This window comes from Nicotiana tabacum, chromosome 22 (assembly GCF_000715075.1).
Source record: "Nicotiana tabacum cultivar K326 chromosome 22, ASM71507v2, whole genome shotgun sequence".
NCBI lineage: Eukaryota > Viridiplantae > Streptophyta > Magnoliopsida > Solanales > Solanaceae > Nicotiana > Nicotiana tabacum.
This window is the reverse complement of record NC_134101.1, coordinates 184,155,387-184,173,774: the sequence shown is the minus strand read 5'-3', so window position 1 is coordinate 184,173,774 and position 18,388 is coordinate 184,155,387. Positions and strand designations below refer to the sequence as shown.

General features: G+C 41.4%; 2 protein-coding genes and 1 long non-coding RNA gene across 3 annotated transcripts; all 3 read left to right on the top strand.

The window, feature by feature from the left end:
• Positions 1-6,023: 6,023 nt before the first annotated feature.
• Positions 6,024-9,430, top strand: LOC107771083 (uncharacterized). The gene is made up of 4 exons (XM_075243301.1): positions 6,024-6,329; positions 6,768-8,012; positions 8,268-8,682; positions 9,165-9,430. Exons 1-4 carry the CDS (start codon positions 6,024-6,026, stop codon positions 9,428-9,430), a joined length of 2,232 nt encoding a protein of 743 aa, XP_075099402.1.
• A 1,069-nt stretch (positions 9,431-10,499) lies between these two features.
• On the top strand, positions 10,500-14,735 carry LOC142176189 (uncharacterized). The gene is made up of 4 exons (XM_075243300.1): positions 10,500-11,507; positions 11,667-11,810; positions 13,740-13,823; positions 14,637-14,735. Exons 1-4 carry the CDS (start codon positions 10,500-10,502, stop codon positions 14,733-14,735), a joined length of 1,335 nt encoding a protein of 444 aa, XP_075099401.1.
• A 983-nt stretch (positions 14,736-15,718) lies between these two features.
• On the top strand, positions 15,719-17,851 carry LOC107771084 (uncharacterized). The gene is made up of 2 exons (XR_001644741.2): positions 15,719-16,218; positions 17,480-17,851. It is a non-coding gene; the product is annotated as an uncharacterized LOC107771084 (long non-coding RNA).
• Positions 17,852-18,388: the final 537 nt, after the last annotated feature.

The window sequence follows — 18,388 nt, the reverse complement described above, 5'->3', positions numbered from 1 at the left end:
TAGTGAGGTAATTACGTACTCAATCTAATCATTTGCTTGTCACCTTTGCTATATAATTAGTTGTGAATATTGCTTAGCATTTTCCCATTATTATTATTAATGAAGTAATCCAAATTGCTTAGTTAATCCTTTACCTTCACTGTCAGTAATATTTAGTAACTCATTTATAGGCAAACCCCTGATAATTTAACGAGTAATGCATTGCTCTTCCTTCTCTCCACTCAATGAATGCACGTTTAGAATGATTTGAAATGAATGCAGCATATTGAGTTCATTTGTTATTGGGCTTAAAAGGACAGGGCAGCTGACGGCCCAGTATCTGACTCAAGGACTCGATCCCTCGACCTCTTTCACGAAATCTGACCAGCCTTATTCAACTTGGGGCTGGTCTCAGGCCCAATGTTAGATTTATGTGAAATATCTGTCCGATTTTCTAGGCTTCGTATGGTTTGGGTTGTTTTGGCCCAAGGTCAAAAAGGGCAATTGGTTTAGTAAATCTAAATAGTAGACTATGGTTTTATTTCGTAACAGTAAATTAATTAGGACCCTTTTTATTTTTTAGAGACAAATAAAAAGTAGAAAATCATAGTCACTTTTAGGTTTACCCCTTTAATAAAAATGAGACGAGCCTCGCCAAACAAAAAAAATACAAATTTGCGGGGCCCTCAATAAATATTTGCATTAAAATACTTAGAAAGCGAGATAGGCCGTTTAGCAAATTTCACGGCCCTCCCCAAAATAATAACGCGTTAGACTCTTTAGGCGCGATTTTAATAAAATTACATTCTTAAACTCGGGTGTGCATTTCATGCAACCCAAATCCAAATCCCAAAACGTTGAATAAGAATGTGTCGAGGATCCGGGTGCATTTCATGTGACGTGATCCAAAAACACGTTTTTAAACGACGTTCATTTTCTCAAAATTTAATTCAAAGTGGTAAATAATTTTAAATTGCACTGTAGGATTGAACATGTATTAAAATCATATTTTAGCCATCTATAACAATTTAAGCGACCGTGATAGCCACGGGACCCGGGGGCGCCTAACACCTTCCTTCGGGTCAACAGAATTCCTTATTCAGAATTTCTGGTTCGCAGACTCCATTCGGTAAGTCGAAATTTTCCTCGATTTGGGATTTGAAATAAACCGGTGACTTGGGACACCAGAAAACAAACCATCCCAAGTGGCGACTTAAAAAAATGAATAAATAATCTCATTGCGAATAATGTCACTTTAATTGGAAAAACTCCCTTGAACTACCTTCGGGTGTGTAAAAAGGAGGTGTGACAGCTCTGGCGACTCTGCTGGGGAAAACCCATGACCACGTGGTTCAGGGTTTAAGAATTCGAGCTTAGAATAATTGTTATGTTTGGCTTTATCTGATTTTTCTACATATTTCATGCTAAATGTGCTAAATGCTTTACCGCTTTGATATTATCTGAACTGTATATAAACTGTGCCGAAACCCTTCTCTTCTCACCATCGGGGGTGTGCTTACTGGTTGAGACTCTCTATTCTGTTAGTGTCACACCCTGAAATAAGAAAGAGGCCAGACAAGTTACAAAGCCGGACGATCTCGCGGGTCCCCGGTACGTTGCCCCCTCCTTGACTCGAGTTGTCCGCTCGGGTACACAGTCTATAACAAATACCTAGGCTTTGGACCTAGAATAACGTGACTTCATGCCGGATCCCTAGTAGGAACTCTTGTTTGCATCATGTTGCATTTGACTTAGGGGACTCAACACAGGGGTTGCGTCCGTCTAGGACTAGCAACCTGAAATGAGAAAGACCATCCTGATGCATCCTATTTGTTTTTCGTGCATTTATTTGTTTCGGGCCTGCATGCTGACCGGTTTCTGAATATCGGGAAAATTGAGAAAAAAGAAAAAGAGAGAGAAATAACAGTGTAGAGAGTTGATTGCCTACTTTTAGAAAACCCACGCCGAATACTGTCGAAACTCTGCCGAAATTTTAAAAAAAATATATGTTTATAGTTTGTTTTACTCAAAAAAGCAAAAAAAAAAGGGAGAAAAGGAAAAAGGGTTTGGTTGTATTGATGAAAAAAAAAGAGTCTTGTTTTCAAAAATAATTTATTTTCCCGAACTACGCCGGTTTGATTCTCACAGGGCGTGGGATACGTAGGCAATCCTCATCGGGTCCAACCTCCCTTTTGCAAAAATAGCTTAAAAAAAATAAAAATAATAATAAATAAATAAATAAATAAATGTCAGAATTTTAATTTTTGTCATAAATAAATCGAGTAATGCCCTTTTTTGTCAAAAATAGTCGAATGTTCCCGAAAGGGACGCCGGAAGGCTGACTTTGCATAAACGGCCACTTTTGGTCATTTTTTGGATTTTTGACCGGTTGACTCACACAATCTTAAAATCTTCGTTCCCGAAGTGTTGAAAGGCCGTGTTCGGAAAACTGGATCTTTCTTTTAATCTGTGAAAAATTAAAAATAGTCAATTTGTTGAGTCAAATAAATTTTATTTTTTGTTTAATCACCTTAATAAATGTGCAGGATGAGCACGATGCAAAATGAACATTTTTCAATAATGACTAAAATACCTTTCGAGTTGCGGCTATGGTGGGATGATTTAGGTGGTGAAGGGCATGATGAGGTCAAGAAATATCTGAAAGGTCTTACGGGTTTATTGGAAATCCAGCCTCGGGGGGATATCATAAGAGCTTTGGTCACATGCTGGGACCCGACACACAATGTCTTCCACTTCTCCGATTTTGAACTCACCCCGACTTTGGAGGAAATAGTCGGGTACATCGGAAATGCTGAAGTTCCGTTAAGGCAAAAATACCTGGTTGCTCCAAGAGCTGTCACTGCGCATCGGTTTTTAGATTCATTAAAGATACCCAGAACGGTCCATAACCCAGATTTGGCCGCAGGTTTTTGTAATCCGCGCTTCATATACGACAGATACGGTCATGTCGGAGGATTCAACAATCCGGGTAACAAGTTATGCATCAAAAGTAACTGTCAGAAATGGGATGAGCATAGACGAGTGGCTTTTATGATAACCTTTTTGGGCCTTTTGGTGTTCCCAAGAAAAGACGGGAACATTGATCTGAAAATAGTCGGGATCGTCAGTACCTTGCTCACTCAATATGAAAGCACTCTTGTGCCCATGATAGTATCTGATATCTTCCGAGCTCTCACAGCCTACAAAGCCAGAGGGAACTTTTTCGAGGGGTGTAACTTGTTACTACAAATGTGGATGACTGAGAATCTATGCCACCGTTCCCATCTCTTGAGTTATGGTTCCTCGAAGAAAACTTGCATAGAAGAGTTCTACACAAGAATCAAGGGGGTTAGTCTACCTGAGGGAGTTACGGCGTGGACATCATTCTTTCGGACCCTCACCGCCAGCCAAATATAATGGACTCTAGGATGGTTGCCCGTTGATGAGGTCGTATATATGCCGGCAGCTAGGACCCACTTTCTATTGATGGGACTCAAGAGCATTCAGCCCTACGCGCCATATCGGATTTTGAGACAACTCGGGAGATGCCAAACAGTGCCACAAGAGGAAGATCTTAGTGCTCAAGTAATTGAGATTAGCCCTAACGGATAGTTTCCTGAAGTAAGAGTCTGCCAGATCTGGATTGAATGCCAATATTTAAAAGCAGATACTTGCGTGCAGGATCGGGCCAAAGGAGAAGTGGCGCTAGGATACCTTGCTTGGTACAGGAGAGAACTTGAGCACAAAAGGCCGGCTAAAAGACCCCATCTCCAGAATTTTGCTGAATCATCACAAGAACAATGAGGTTGGCTGGCAAAAGAAAAGAGCTACACAACAGAAATAGGCTAGTTAAAACAAAATATTAGAGACCTTGAGTTTGAAAACAGCATGCATGCCGCAGCTGATGAGGGAGATAAAAAGAAGCTGGCCCAGGAAAATGAGATGCTCAGGGCCCAGATCCGACAAATGAGGATAGATGCTGATAAACAACAAAGGAGTCGGTCGGATGAACGGTTGATAAAAGGGTTGAAAACGGAAATCATTGAGTACCGGGATGAGCTGAAGAAATCCGAGTGTTCCATAGCAGAACTCCAGGCACAGTGGGCAAAAAGAACAAAAGAGCACACACAGTATCGACAGCAGGTGAGGAAGGATTATGAAAATACCATTGCTAATCTGAAAAGAAAAATGATCACTCTTGAGGACAAGGCAGCTAAGCAAGCCCAAGCTTTTGAAACCGAAAGTGGACACTGCTATGATTTACTGGCCCGAATGGAAGTAGAAATACAGCAGCTGCAGAGACAGTATCTTCAGGATTCTCAGGTCTTGGAGGCCCGTAATGATCAGATAAGGCGTTTGCTCATAGAAAAAGGTCGAACCAGGGACAAGATTGAGACTATTGCCCATGCCATCATTAAGAGATGTCGACTGTGTGAAGACATGACCCGCACTGCCTTCTTTTCAGCCATAATGATTTATGTCAAGCGGACAATGTATGAACTGGAGCAACTTGAAATGGATCTCGCACCTAAGCCCGCGGCGAGGCCGAATGACGCCCCGCGGGCACCCATTTTTGAAGCTTTAATGTACTCATAGTTCAAGTCTGTATTTTCCGTTTTAGAGTCTATTGTCTGTTTGTCGGCTTCCTTTTCGCATCAATAGTTTTGAGTTTGTATTTGGCTTTATTTTGAGTCTATTAGTTCCCTTTTCAAAAATGTTTAGTTTGTAAAAGAATGTTTTAGTAATGAAACTTGAAAATTCCCAAAAAATTGTTTCTTTATCTTTCGCATTTAATTTTCACGAACTACGCTTGGTCTGATTCGTGCGGGGTCGCGATACGTAGGCAATCCTCATCAGATTCGACCGTAACCGTAAAGAGAAAAGCAAAAAAGAGGGAAGAAAATAAAGGAAAAACAAAAGAAACAAAAGAGTGGAAGAATAATCAAAGGAAAAACCATGGCAAAAGGAAAAGGGAAAGCAGAAAATGAGGAAAACAGAGGGAAAACAAAAGAAAAACAAAAGAAAGTCGGGATGACGCGTGCAACCAAGCAAAACATGTAGAAGTCCATTTAACTGTGTAGGTGCATCACGCCCCAATGTGCGATTACCTATCTGTTATTTATCTCAAACTAACCGTTTGCCGCTGTCAAATCCAGTTAGGTTTATAGAAACAGGTGGTTGGTTTTGTGGTAAACTGGCTTCGCACCACTACTTTACCAGATCTAAAGGTAGTACAGAAATGTCATCAGAAATGACCCTGCCAACAATCCCTATTTCGGAAGATAGCCCACTCTCGGGCGTCCCGGCCTCAGAGTCCGCAGTGGCCGAAGAAAACAGAATCTTACGTCTGAGGGTAATGGAGATGTGGTACGCATGGACAAATGGAAAAGAACCCCCGAGTGTCATCCCTGGATTTCCCGAGTTGTTCCCAAGACCAACGGGTACCTTTAACATTCCCATCAGCCACCCGAACGTCCCGCTAGGACAACCTACTATATCCGCTCATTTCGTAGGAGCAACTTCTGAGGTCCGGCCCCAGGCATTCATACCCGGGATAGCTCCAAACATCTTCACTGCTCCACCATCTTCTGCTACAACACAGCCCGCAGTCCCAAGGCCTATGTTTGATCCATCGGCCTTCACTTATTAAACTCCTACTTACCAGCCAGAACTTCCTCCATACTCCGCATATGCTTACCCTTAGCCACCACCATATGAGTTTACACCAGGGCAAGATAAAACCCCTAAAGCCCCAGAGCAAGATGAGATGGCCAGGAGAATGAGGAGCCTTGAACAGAGCTTAAAGAACATGCAAGGTTTGAGCGGGCCAAAGAGTGTCTCTTATACAGATTTGTGTATGTTTCCGCATGTACACTTGTCGTCAGGGTTCAAAACACCAAAATTTGAAAAGTATGACGGGCACGACGACCCCATTGCTCATTTGAAGAAGTATTGCAATTAGTTACGGGGGGCCGGTGGCAAAGAAGAATGTGTTGATGGTATATTTCGGGGAAAGCTTAATCGGCATAGCTTCAGAGTGGTATATGGATCAGGACATATCTCGATGGCACATTTGGGACGATCTTGCCAGAGATTTTGTTCGACAATTTCAGTACAACATAGACATTAGACCGGATAGGAATTCTTTGACAAATCTAAGGAAAAAGCCCTCAGAAAGCTTCAGAGAATATGCCATTAAGTGGCGTGAACAAGCATCAAGAGTGAAGCCTCAAATGGATGAGGTAGAGATGGTCACTATCTTCCTGCAAGCCCAAGAGCCCGATTACTTCCAGAATATGATGTCGTCCATGGGAAAGCCTTTCGCAGAAGCAATTAAAATCGAGGAAATGGTAGAAAATGGTCTGAAAATGGGTAGAATCTTGAGCCAGTCGGCCATAAGAGCGACCTCCCAAGCCATCCAAGGTGGGTCTGGAGGAATGGCCAAAGGGAAAAAGAAAGAAGAAACGGTCATGGCAGCGTCAGGAGGAAGGAGATACCGGGATCATAGACCGGTGTTCTCCGAAAGAACCCCTCAACACCACTATCCTCACAATGATATGGCCTATGCTCCCTCACCTTATGCGGTCATGAATGCTCAACCTTTCGGCCGACCGCAACCACAAGCCAACCGAAATCCACCTCCATTCCAAAGAAACCAACCTCCTTACCAGAACCAATATAATCCCCGACCACCACAAAATAACTTTCGCCCCCGGGAACCACCCAGGAGACCCAACTTTACACCAATCGGTGAACCCTACTCCACCATGTTCCCTAATCTTGTCCAGATGGATCTGCTGCAGCCTATTCCCCAAAACAGGCAGAATCCAGAATCTCCAGCTTACCAACGAGGTGTCCACTGTGCTTATCATTCAGGAGCTGAGGGGCATAGTACTGATAACTGCTGGACCTTGAAGAAAGCTGTGGAAAATTTGATTGAACAAGTAAAAATAGTGTTGAGGGATGAAGAAGCCCCGAATGTGACAAATAATCCATTGCCCGCTCATAACAACGGGCCGGTAATCGGGATGATCTTTGAAGACAAAGAGTTTGATCCCGCCTTGAAAGCTATAATTGCTATTGCTGATGCAGAAAGAAAGCCTAAAGCAACCCTGAAGCAGGAGAAAGGGGAAAAAAAGACTAAAACTGTCAAGATTGAACTTGAAAAGAAGGTTGAAACAAAGGCAGAGATGGCGCCTCCAAAAAATGAAGTTCTCTATATTCCGCGAGGTCACCAAGAAAAGCCGTTAGTAGTGGGTATTTCAAAGAAATTTGAAGTGAAAAAGGGAACACCAACGTATGTGCCAAAAGGAGACTATGTGGTCCGAGGGACGATTAAACGGCCTCGACTGAATGAGCCAGTGATTATCGGACGCGTGCCACAGAAGCCAATAACGGACCCGTCTGCGGTGCCATGGAATTATCAACAGACGTTGGTTACATACAAAGGTAAAGAAATCACGGGAGAACTTCCGGGAAATACTTTCGCTGGGAAAAATTCAGATGTACAAGAAGTGAACAATGCCATACAAAAGCGCTTTCCACCCAAGAAGCCTGTAAGTGCTGAGGAGGCAGAGGCTTTCTTCCAGAAAATGAAGATGCCTGATTATGAAGTGGTGGATCAGTTACGCAAGTACCCTGAACAAGTGTCTATGCTATCTTTGTTAAAGAGATCTGCCGAGTATCAGAAGACCCTAGTAAAAACTCTGAATGAGGCGTATGTGCCTGCTGAGACTTCAGTTGAACAACTCGAAAGAATGGCAGAAAGGTTCTTTGCTGTTAGTCAAATTTCCTTTAGTAAGAACGATTTGCCTCTAGAGGGAGTGGCTCACAACAAAGCTTTACATCTGACTGTCAAGTGTGAAGGTTTTTATGTCAAGCGAGTAATGGTGGATGGGGGTTCAGGTGTTGACATTTGTCCACTCTCTACACTGCAGAGAATGGAGATCGGGACTGGAAAGATTCGTCCCAATAACATCTATGTAAGATCCTTTGATGGCATTAAAAAGGATACCATCGGAGAGATAGATCTGGTATTAACCATAGGCCCGGTGGATTTCGAGGTGACCTTCCAAGTGTTGGACATGGATACATCTTACAACTTTCTTCTAGAAAGGACTTGGATCCATGCCGCAGGGGCTGTGCCCTCCACCCTTCACCAAATGGTAAAGTTCGAGTATGAAGATCAGGAAATTGTGGTCCACGGAGAAGACGAGCAGTCTATTTATCGGGACCCATCTATCCCATGTTTGGAGGCTAGGGAAGGAAGTGAACACATTGTTTATCAGGCTTTCGAAGTTGTAGTGGCGGATCAGTACGAAGAAGGGAGCCCTTGTCCCCAACCTTTCCTATCTAATGCTTCGATCATGGTGGCAAAAGCGATGGTCAAATATGGTTTCAAGCCAGGAAAAGGATTCGGAAAAGCTCTACAAGGAATATCGGAGCCAATAACCCTATCCACAACAGAAAAGTTTTTCGGGATAGGTTTCAACCCTACCCCAGAAGATGAAGATTGGGCAGATGAGAGGAAAAGGGAAGGATGGGTCTTGCCACAACCATTGCCACATCTATATCAGACCTTTGTCAATCCAAAATACAGCGAGAATGGAGATCACGAGGCCTTCACGGCCGAAGAAATCGAAGATATATGTGGATCTATGAGGCAAATGCTTTATGAAACCAACATGGTTCAGCTAGGGGAAGGTACTAGCATCGCGGAGGTGCTCTACATGGGACCAGATGCTAAACTCCAAAATTGGAAGGCTACGCCATTCCCGATCAGGCAGGAGTCCAGGTAGACTTGTCCTGCCACTTTTTCTACATCACGAGTTATCCCAGGGTGTAACTCGGATGTTTGTTCTTTAAGTTTCCTATCTTTAAATTCCTGAATGTAAACCCTTTTATCTTCCCAATTCCAAGAAATGAAATCAATATTTCATCGTTTATTCTCTTTATTCTTTCTGATTTTTGCTATTTTTCTCTTTTATTTCTTCTTTTCAGTTATAATAATGCGGCTTTAAATAACATGACATGCTTGAGGACTTCACGTCCAGATCCAAACACGCTGTCTAATTGTGAAATCATGAACCAAGAACCGGAATATGATGAAGAAGAGGCTTTTAGGGAAATAAATCGAGAACTGGAACAATTTGAGAATAAACCTAAGCCGAACTTGAATGATACAGAACCGGTTAATTTGGGAACCTCTGAAGAAATTCGGGAAACAAAAATAAGCATTCACACTGATGAGAAAACGCAGGATGCAATAATTCAACTTCTGTTTGAGTTTAAAGATGTGTTTGCTTGGTCGTACGATAATATGCCAGGATTGAGTGTCGATCTAGTGGTGCATTGCCAATTTACCCTGATTGTCCTTCGGTTCAGTAGAAACAAAGAAAGTTTAAGACTGATATCAGTGATAAGTTCAAAGAAGAAGTCACAAAACAGTTAAAAGCAGGGGTAATCCGGGTGGTCCAGTATACTACGTGGCTGGCTAATGTAGTTCCCGTGCCAAAAAAAGATGGGAAAACCCGCGTGTGTGTGGATTACCGAGATTTGAATAGGGCAAGTCCTAAAGACAATTTCCCTTTGCCCAACATCCACATCCTTGTTGATAACTGCGCCAAACACGAGATACAGTCCTTTGTGGATTGTTACGCAGGATATCACCAGGTGTTGATGAATGAAGCAGATGCCGAGAAAACAGCTTTCACCACACCCTGGGGCACTTACTGTTATCGGGTCATGCCATTTAGGTTGAAGAATGCCGAGGCAACTTATATGAGAGCTATGACCGTCATTTTCCATGATATGATGCATCAAGAGATAGAGGTGTATGTGGACGATGTGATTATCAAGTCCAGAACTCAGGATGATCATGTTCGAGACATGAGAAAATTTTTCGAAAGGTGTGCAAGTATGATTTGAAGCTGAATCCGGCTAAATGTGCCTTCGGAGTCCCATCAGGCAAACTTCTGGGCTTCATAGTCAGCAAGAGAGGTATCGAGTTAGATCCAACAAAGATAAAGGTTATCCGAGATCTACCTCCTCCGAGAACTAAGAAAGACGTGATGAGTTTATTGGGCAGGTTAAATTATATCAGTCGGTTCATTGCCCAACTAACTACCACATGTGAGCCCATATTTAAGCTATTGAAGAAAGACATAGCAATCAAATGGACATCTGAATGTCAAGAGGCTTTTGACAAAATCAAGGAATATCTGTCGAACCCTCCAGTTTTGGTCCCACCAGAGTCTGGGCGACCTCTTTTCTTGTATCTGACAGTGTTGGAGAATTCTTTTGGTTGTGTCCTCGGGCAACATGATATAACCGGTAAGAAAGAGCAAGCGATTTACTATCTGAGTAAGAAGTTCACTAGCTACGAGGCCAAATATACTTTGTTGGAGAGAACGTGTTGTGCCTTGACGTGGGTTGCTCAAAAGTTGAGACATTATCTTCAAGCTCATACTACTTATCTCATAACCAGGTTGGATCCTTTGAAGTACATATTCCAGAAACCGATGCCCACTGGGAGACTAGCAAAATGGCAAATCTTGCTCAAGGAATTTGACATAGTCTACGTTACTCGCACGACAATAAAAGCCCAGGCGTTGGCAGATCATTTGGCTGAAAACCCGGTTGACGAAGAATACCAACCGTTGAGCACATACTTTCCAGATGAAGAGGTAAACACAATAGAAGTAGTCCCCGAGGACACTCATGCTTGGAAAATGTTCTTCGATGGGGCAGTGAACGCCAATGGTGTAGGGATTGGGGCAATCTTAATCTCGCCTACTGGTCAGCATTATCCGGCTACAGCTAGGCTCCGGTTCTTCTGTACGAACAATACTGCTGAATATGAAGCCTGCATCATGGGCATGAATATGGCGATTGACCAAGATGTTGAAGATTTATTGATCATGGGGGATGCAGATTTGATTATCCGGCAAGCCCAGGGAGAGTGGGAAACTCGAGATGTCAAACTTATTCCTTATCGGCAGCATGTGGAAGATCTCGGCAAACGATTCAAATCGATAGAATTTAGGTACATCCCTCGGTGCCACAATGAGCTAGCTGATGCACTTACTACTTTAGCCTCGATGTTGCCTTATCTGGGAAATGCCCACATCGATCCCTTAGAAATCCAAATCAGGGAAAGACATGGTTATTGTAATGCAATTAAAGCAAGGCCAAACGTCTACCCATGGTACCATGATATTAAGAGGTTTTTGAAAATACAAGAGTACCCCGAACATGCTACTGGAGATCAAAAGAGGGTCATTAGGCGGCATGCGAGCGGTTTCTTTTTGAGTTGTGAGGCCTTGTTTAAAAGAACCCCGAATCTCAATTTATTGAGATGTGTTGACGCTGAGGAAGCTAGAAGAATCATGCAGGAAGTGCACGCAGGAGTGTGTGGACCTCATATGAACGGGTATGTCCTGGCAAAGAAAATACTTCAAGCCGGGTATTATTGGATAACTATGGAAAAAGATTTCTTCAACTTTGTCCGAAAATGTCATCAGTGTCAGGTGCACGAAGATCTGATTCATGTACCTCCAACAGAATTACATCCCATATCAGCGCCTTGGCCTTTCGTCGCCTGGGGTATGGATGTCATTGGTTCGATCGAGCTGAAAGCTTCAAATGGGCACAGATTCATATTGGTTGCTATTGATTACTTCACAAAGTGGGTCGAAGCCATCACTCTCAAAACAGCCACTAAGAAAGCTGTAGTGGATTTTGTACACTCAAACCTTATTTGTCGTTTCGGCATTCCTGCAACTTTTATCACAGACAATGCTGCGAACCTGAACAGTCGTTTGATGGAGGAAGTATGCGAACAATTCAAAATAACGCATAGAAACTCCACTCCTTATCGGCCCAAGGCCAATGGCGCTGTTGAAGCAGCGAATAAGAACATCAAGAAGATTTTGAGAAAGACAATCCAAAGCTCTAGACAGTGGCATGAACAGTTACCTTTTGCCTTACTGGGATATCGCACTACAGTGCGCACATCGGTAGGAGCAACCCCGTATTTGTTGGTTTATGGAACTGAGGCTGTGATACCGACAGAGGTAGAAATTCCTTCGCTCCGGACAATTGTTGAAGCAGAGATCGAAGATAGTGAATGGGTTAAAACTCGATTGGAACAATTGACTTTGATTGATGAGAAACGGATGGCCGCAGTTTGTCACGAGCAGTTGTACCAACAAAGAATGGCCCGCGCCTATATCAAGAAAGTACGGCCCAGGAAATTTGAAGTAGGGCAGTTGGTATTGAGGCGAATTCTTCCTCATCATCAGGAAGCAAAAGGAAAGTTTGCTCCTAACTGGAAGGGTCCATATATCATTAGAAAAATACTGCCCAGAGGAGCATTATACTTGGGTGACATTGAAGGAAACGATCCCGAAGCAGTTGTGAACACGGATGCAGTAAAAAGGTATTATGTCTAAGCTTGCTTCAGGTGACGTCCTTGCGCGATTAAGATGACGAAGGCTTTTGTTCCCGCTACCCAAACACTACTAACCATTGGCAAACCCATTTGAGCCGGTTATTTTTCTTTGATTACCCTCTTTGGAACCCGAAAGCGATATTGAAAAAGGAAAGAAGAAACAAAGTAAAAAAAAAGAGAGAAAAGAAAGATGCAAAAAAAAAATGTTTCTTGAACTACGTCTTGACTTGATTCCGAAAGGATACGTAGACAGCCTCTCCTTGGGGTTCAGTCATACCAGAACAAAAAAACAAATTTCCCCGAAATGGAAACTGGGGCAGATGTTTTAATAGATCAACCATGAACCCATACAAATGGTTCCAAAGTTGTAATTTTGTCCAAAATTCTTTTTCCCAAAATCCGGTACAAGTCCTTTTTATCAACTGCCAAAGGCATGGGAACTGAGAAACATCATTGAAAGCCGATGCATTCTAAATTGAGAGGAATAAAATGAGAGAGTCTTATCGGTGAAAACCTTCGGGCACCATAAGGCGACGGGAGCAGAGAAATTGAAAATGAGAGAGTTCGCTTAGTGAAAACTCGTAAAGAGCACTATCGGACGACGGTAAGAAGAGAAATGAGAGAGGTCAATTAGCGAAAACCCTCAAAGGGCGTTGTCGGCCGAAAAGAGGATATTTCATCACTAAAAGTCTTGGCAAGTTTCTCTGGTTTGGAGACACGGATCAATGGGTTCATGAGAAGCCGAAAGTTAGTACGGGTCGGGCATCCAGTCCAAGAAGCATGTCATGTCAGTTTGAAGCCAGCATGCACCCCAGATAAGTCCTTTTTTCCCCCGAAAGGGACGCTTCTATTTAAAATCCATTATCCTGATCTCTGTTTACTTCTCCTTGAATCCCTTTTGGCTTAACTCTGAATTCCGAAACTGTTACAAAGAAACGTGGCAGGACCGGTTTCACAGGACTCTGCCTGGCAAGAGTCGAAGAAAATACCCAGCCTCAGTGGTGCATCAGTCCAATCCCGACTGACCATGGTGGTTGATTGCTTCCAAAGTAAAAGACATCGAAAAAGAAAGAAAATCAAAGGCAAAGGTCCTAAAAGCAGAATAAGGTAGAAAGGCTAGAGCCCACACGGGCAAGTCATCATGAAATCCAAAGGCTGAACCCGGTCAGTGTGAAAAGAGATTCACCCTCAAGACCAACAAGCAGAAAAATTCTCGACGGAAATGGGGACGCGATCAAGTGATGGGAATGATCAAGGCCACAAAACCAACAACCGTTTCGACTAACAAATTGTTCTTTGTTGAAAACAGGTATTATTCAAAGCAACCTTGCAAGAAGCAGGTGCAACTCAAAAGGAAATGAAAGGCGCAAGTGCTAAAACAGCTTTGCAGCAGGTAAACGACCAAAAAGGAAGTTTCCTCAACACTCTTTCAGACATTCTGATAAATAAAAGGAAAACATATAAAGAGAAAAACCAAGAAAAGAAAGAAGAAAAGAAATAAAATGAAAATCCCAAAAGAAAACAAATCATGGTGGTATAGAATCCTTATTCTTTAAAATATCCCGGCCAAAAAACCGAGGATCTCCCGGCCAAAAAACCGCGGAGCTTTTTCTATCCAAATCCCGACCAGAAAACTGAGAATCTCCCAGCCAATAAACCGCGGAGCCTTTTTCTATCCAAATCCCGGCCAAAAAACCGAGGATCTCCCGGCCAAAAAACCGCGGAGCTTTTTCTATCCAAATCCCGGCCAAAAACCGAGGATCTCCTTGGCAAAACCCAAGGAGCTTTTTCTGTCCACATCCCGGCCAAAAGTCGAGGATCTCCCGGCCAAAAATCAAGGAGCCTTTTCTTTCCAAATCCTGGCTAAAAGCCGAGGATCTTCCGGCCAAAACCGAGGATTCCTTTCCGCAAACTTACATAATCTTAATCTGAATGTTTATACATATGTCACAACTAACTCACGAAATTTTCCTAGTGAAAAACTGGGGCAGAAAATTTCGTTTGTTTGTTTGTTTTGATGTCCTAAGCAGGTTGACCTCAAAATAAAAAATGACTGATGGAATGAGTCTCGATCCAAAATAAAGAAAAGAAGAAGAAGAACAAAAAGAAATGAGCTCAAGTGCTGAAGCAAATAAAGGTGCGGGTTGCCCAAAATCTGATAGAAGTCGCAAGCTCCGCCAATCCAGTTTTTGACTCAATACTGCAGAAAGAAACAAGCGTCTACAACTTGCGAGCATCAAAATTCAGGTCGAAGTCTACAGCAAAATCAGCTAAGACTCAAGAAAAGTTTGAAGAATCTAGATAGGACTTTTGTAATTCATAGAGCATATCTAGTTTAGCTTCTTTTTATCTTTGACGTGGTGTAATAAGGGAGGTCACCAAGCAGTAACAGCAGCAAGCGCAGTGAAATCACAGCTCCCGGTAGTCCCAGCTACCAGACACTCCCGAACTACACTGACCTGATTCATGTTTAGCCCAGGATATGTAGGCAACCTCTGAAGCAGGGTGCGGTCAAACTTCTCAAAAATGCTTCACACGGAATATTTGAACGGGCAAAAATCGCTCGTATTTGCTCACTTATCTTTGCCCGAAAACTTTTCATGTTTCCGAGCAAAGAGGGGCAGCTGTGAGCACATGATTTTTGCCACGCTTAAATTACTCCTATAAATTCCTTAGAATTAGAATTTTTCTTTATTATCTGAATTTTTAGGAATTAATTGCTTGATTTTGTGTCTTGTTTGTATTTTTGTGCATTTTAGTTGCCATAATTCATAAAAAAGATACAAAAATAGTGTATTGGCATTTAGATTTTGATTTTATATTTTAGCTTACTAGTTAATTAACTTTACTAAAATAAGAGAAAAATAACAAAAAATAGTCTTTTTACAATTTCAAATTTTACATTTTATATTTTTTAATTAGTTTCCTCTTAAATTAGGAATTAGTAATTAGTATCATCTTAGATTTAATTTGGGTCTTTTTATTTTATATAATAAAATCAAAAGATTCAAAAAAAAAGAAGATAATAAGTAAAAACAAATAAATAAAAGAAGGAAAAACAAAAGAAATTAAATAAAAAGAAAGAGAACTGGGCTGTTACATTTAGGTGAATCTGAGCCCAAAGAACCACCCAGGCCCAAACCAACCCAGGCCCAAATTATCCCTACCCGATCCAGTCCTCGCTTCCCCCTTCAACGAGGTTGTTCCATCACTTAAATCGCGGCCCTTGAATTTTAATCTAACGGATGAGAAGCATTCTAGGTTTATTAGTATAAAGATGTCGGAACACCCCCTCACCCCTCAGTCATCGTCCCAAAACCACCCCTAATTAGCTCTGTGTAACACCACCGCCCGCCACCGACGGAAATCGCCCACGGCGGCAGCCCACCTCCAAATGCCACCAAAAATACAACCTAGATTCCCTGTTCCTTCCTCTCTCCAAATCCATACCCCTTTTTCCTCGAATCACAGCCAAAACCTTCGAATCTTAGATCAAAGAAACTCCGGCCAAAACGTCACCTTGCCCAAACACCACCAAATTTACACCACAAGACTGCCTCAGTGTCCTCTATCGAACCCCCTTAACCCCGTCCCTCGAATCCCGCCGGAACTGTTCGAATATCAGTTTATGTTTTTCCGGCCAAAACCCTAGTCACACCAACTCGCCCCAAAATGATACCATATGTCCCTTGGGCCCTCCTCATCAAGAATTCAATGTCATTAACACTCAATTACCACTAGAGACGGCCGAATTTGAAGTGTGAAAGTCAGCCGGACTTCGAGCCATGGTAGTGAGTTTTTGTTTTCTTTTTTCCTTTGTTTAATTCTTTTATTTTTGCTTCTGTGATCATATTCGTTAAATTCTAGTTTAAGAAGTTTCCGTTGATTTTGATCCTAATTTTGTGTCTGATTGTTGTTTACTTAGACTGTAATTCGTCTTGCTTTTCTTTTAGTTTAGTTTGATTATTAGCATGACTTCATTAGAATATGATTTGTTACGATTAAAACTTGTTTTGATAATCGATTAATTCTGTTGGATAGGTTTGGATATTAGTCCAATTGGGTTCTAATCATTCTTTGATATGTGTTCTAATTCACATTGCTTCATTAGCTGATTACTTTGCCGTTGTCTGGATTGCTGAAGATTGTTAGTTAACTAGGGTTAGTTGTTAGATAATCATAGTTAGGAGTTGAGTTGGGTTAGACTAATTTAGTAATTTCAAATGAGTTCAAGGGCATTTCGGGTAACTAGTAAGATACAGAAATGCTGTAGATTAAACCTGAAGTTCCTAGAACCTTTTAGATAGGGGTAAAATTAGAATTTCAGAAAACTAAGTGTACTTACTTGAAGCACAAGTCAGTAAACAAAGGGTGAAAAGTTAAAAACTGAAAATAAAAGAGGGATTGAAATGAAAGAAAACAAAAATCTAAGTTGCACTTCATTTTTGCCTATAAAAGGCATCACAAATGCCTTGAATAGGGGGTGTTTTTTTAGCCATAAAATTTCCCCAAAAAAACCTTTCCTGAGATCTGAATCAAAGTTTGAATTTCAAATTTTAGAAGTTCAAAAATCTGTAGTCTTATAGTTTTTCACCTTCTTTTAGATCTGAATTGCTACTCAAAAATCCAAAAACAAACAGAAATATAGTAGAAAAATCAGAAAAAGAGCACTGTTCCATTGAAACTTTAGGATAATTTTGATCTCTAGTTGTTAAATCACATCTTCTAGTTCAATGTTTGGTTACTGGGTTTTCAGAGGTCTATTGGTCCGATTTCGAGTGATTTTGAGCCTGAGTAAGCAGTTTTGGTTGAGTTTCATTTGCTGAGAGTTTCAAAGGGGTTTGCGTTCATTTTTGAGTTTATTTGGGTGATTTTGGTGTTGTTCTGGGTGGTTTATTAATCCTGTTTGAATTGAAACATTTCTGCAATCATTTCTGGGCTGTGATTCAATTTCCTGGGCTGTGCATTTGTTGCTGTTTGATTATCTCTTGGTCTGTTGTTGTATTGCTGCTGCTGATCCCCTTATTCTGTTAAAAATTCCATTTCTAGGTACACATTCTAATCATGTGTGATGGAGCTGTGAAGTGAAGTAATAAAATGAAGTTTTCGTCCATTTGAATACCTGTAGTTTAATTAGTAATGTTTTAATTTTAGCTTGTTGGAACTGTGTTGAATTGGAACTAATACTGGATTGTTACGGGCTGTTTGATCTCTGGTTATTCAACATTAGTTTTTTAAAAAATAGTAGGTATTTCCTGATTCTACTAGCCTCGTTCTGTTAAAAACTAAAAATCAAAACAGTTTGTTATTGCAGTAGTTAACAGGTATTGATGGCTGGATAATAGTTTATTCTAGTTGTTATAGTTGTTATCTAATCAGTTGTGAATAAAGTAAGTCCAGGTTATTGGCATGTTTATGTTAGTGAGGTAATTACGTACTCAATCTAATCATTTTCTTGTCACCTTTGCTATATAATTAGTTGTGAAAATTGCTTAGCATTTTCCCATTATTATTAATGAAGTAATCCAAATTGCTTAGTTAATCCTTTACCTTCACCGTCAGTAGTATTTAGTAGCTCATTTATAGGCAACCCCCTAATAATTTAACGAGTAATGCATTGCTCTTCCTTCTCTCCACTCAATGAATGCACGTTTAGAATGATTTGAAATGAATGCAGCATATTGAGTTCATTTGTTATTGGGCTTAAAATGACAGGGCAGCTGACAACCCAGTATCTGACTCAGGGACTCGATCCCTCGACCTCTTTCACGAAATCTGACCAGCCTTATTCAACTTGGGGCTGGTCTCAGGCCCAATGTTGGATTTATGTGAAATATTTGTCCGATTTTCTAGCTTCGTATGGTTTGGGTTGTTTTGGCCCAAGTTCAAAAAGGGCAATTGGTTTAGTAATATCTAAATGGTAGACTATGATTTTATTTCGTAACAGTAAATTAATTA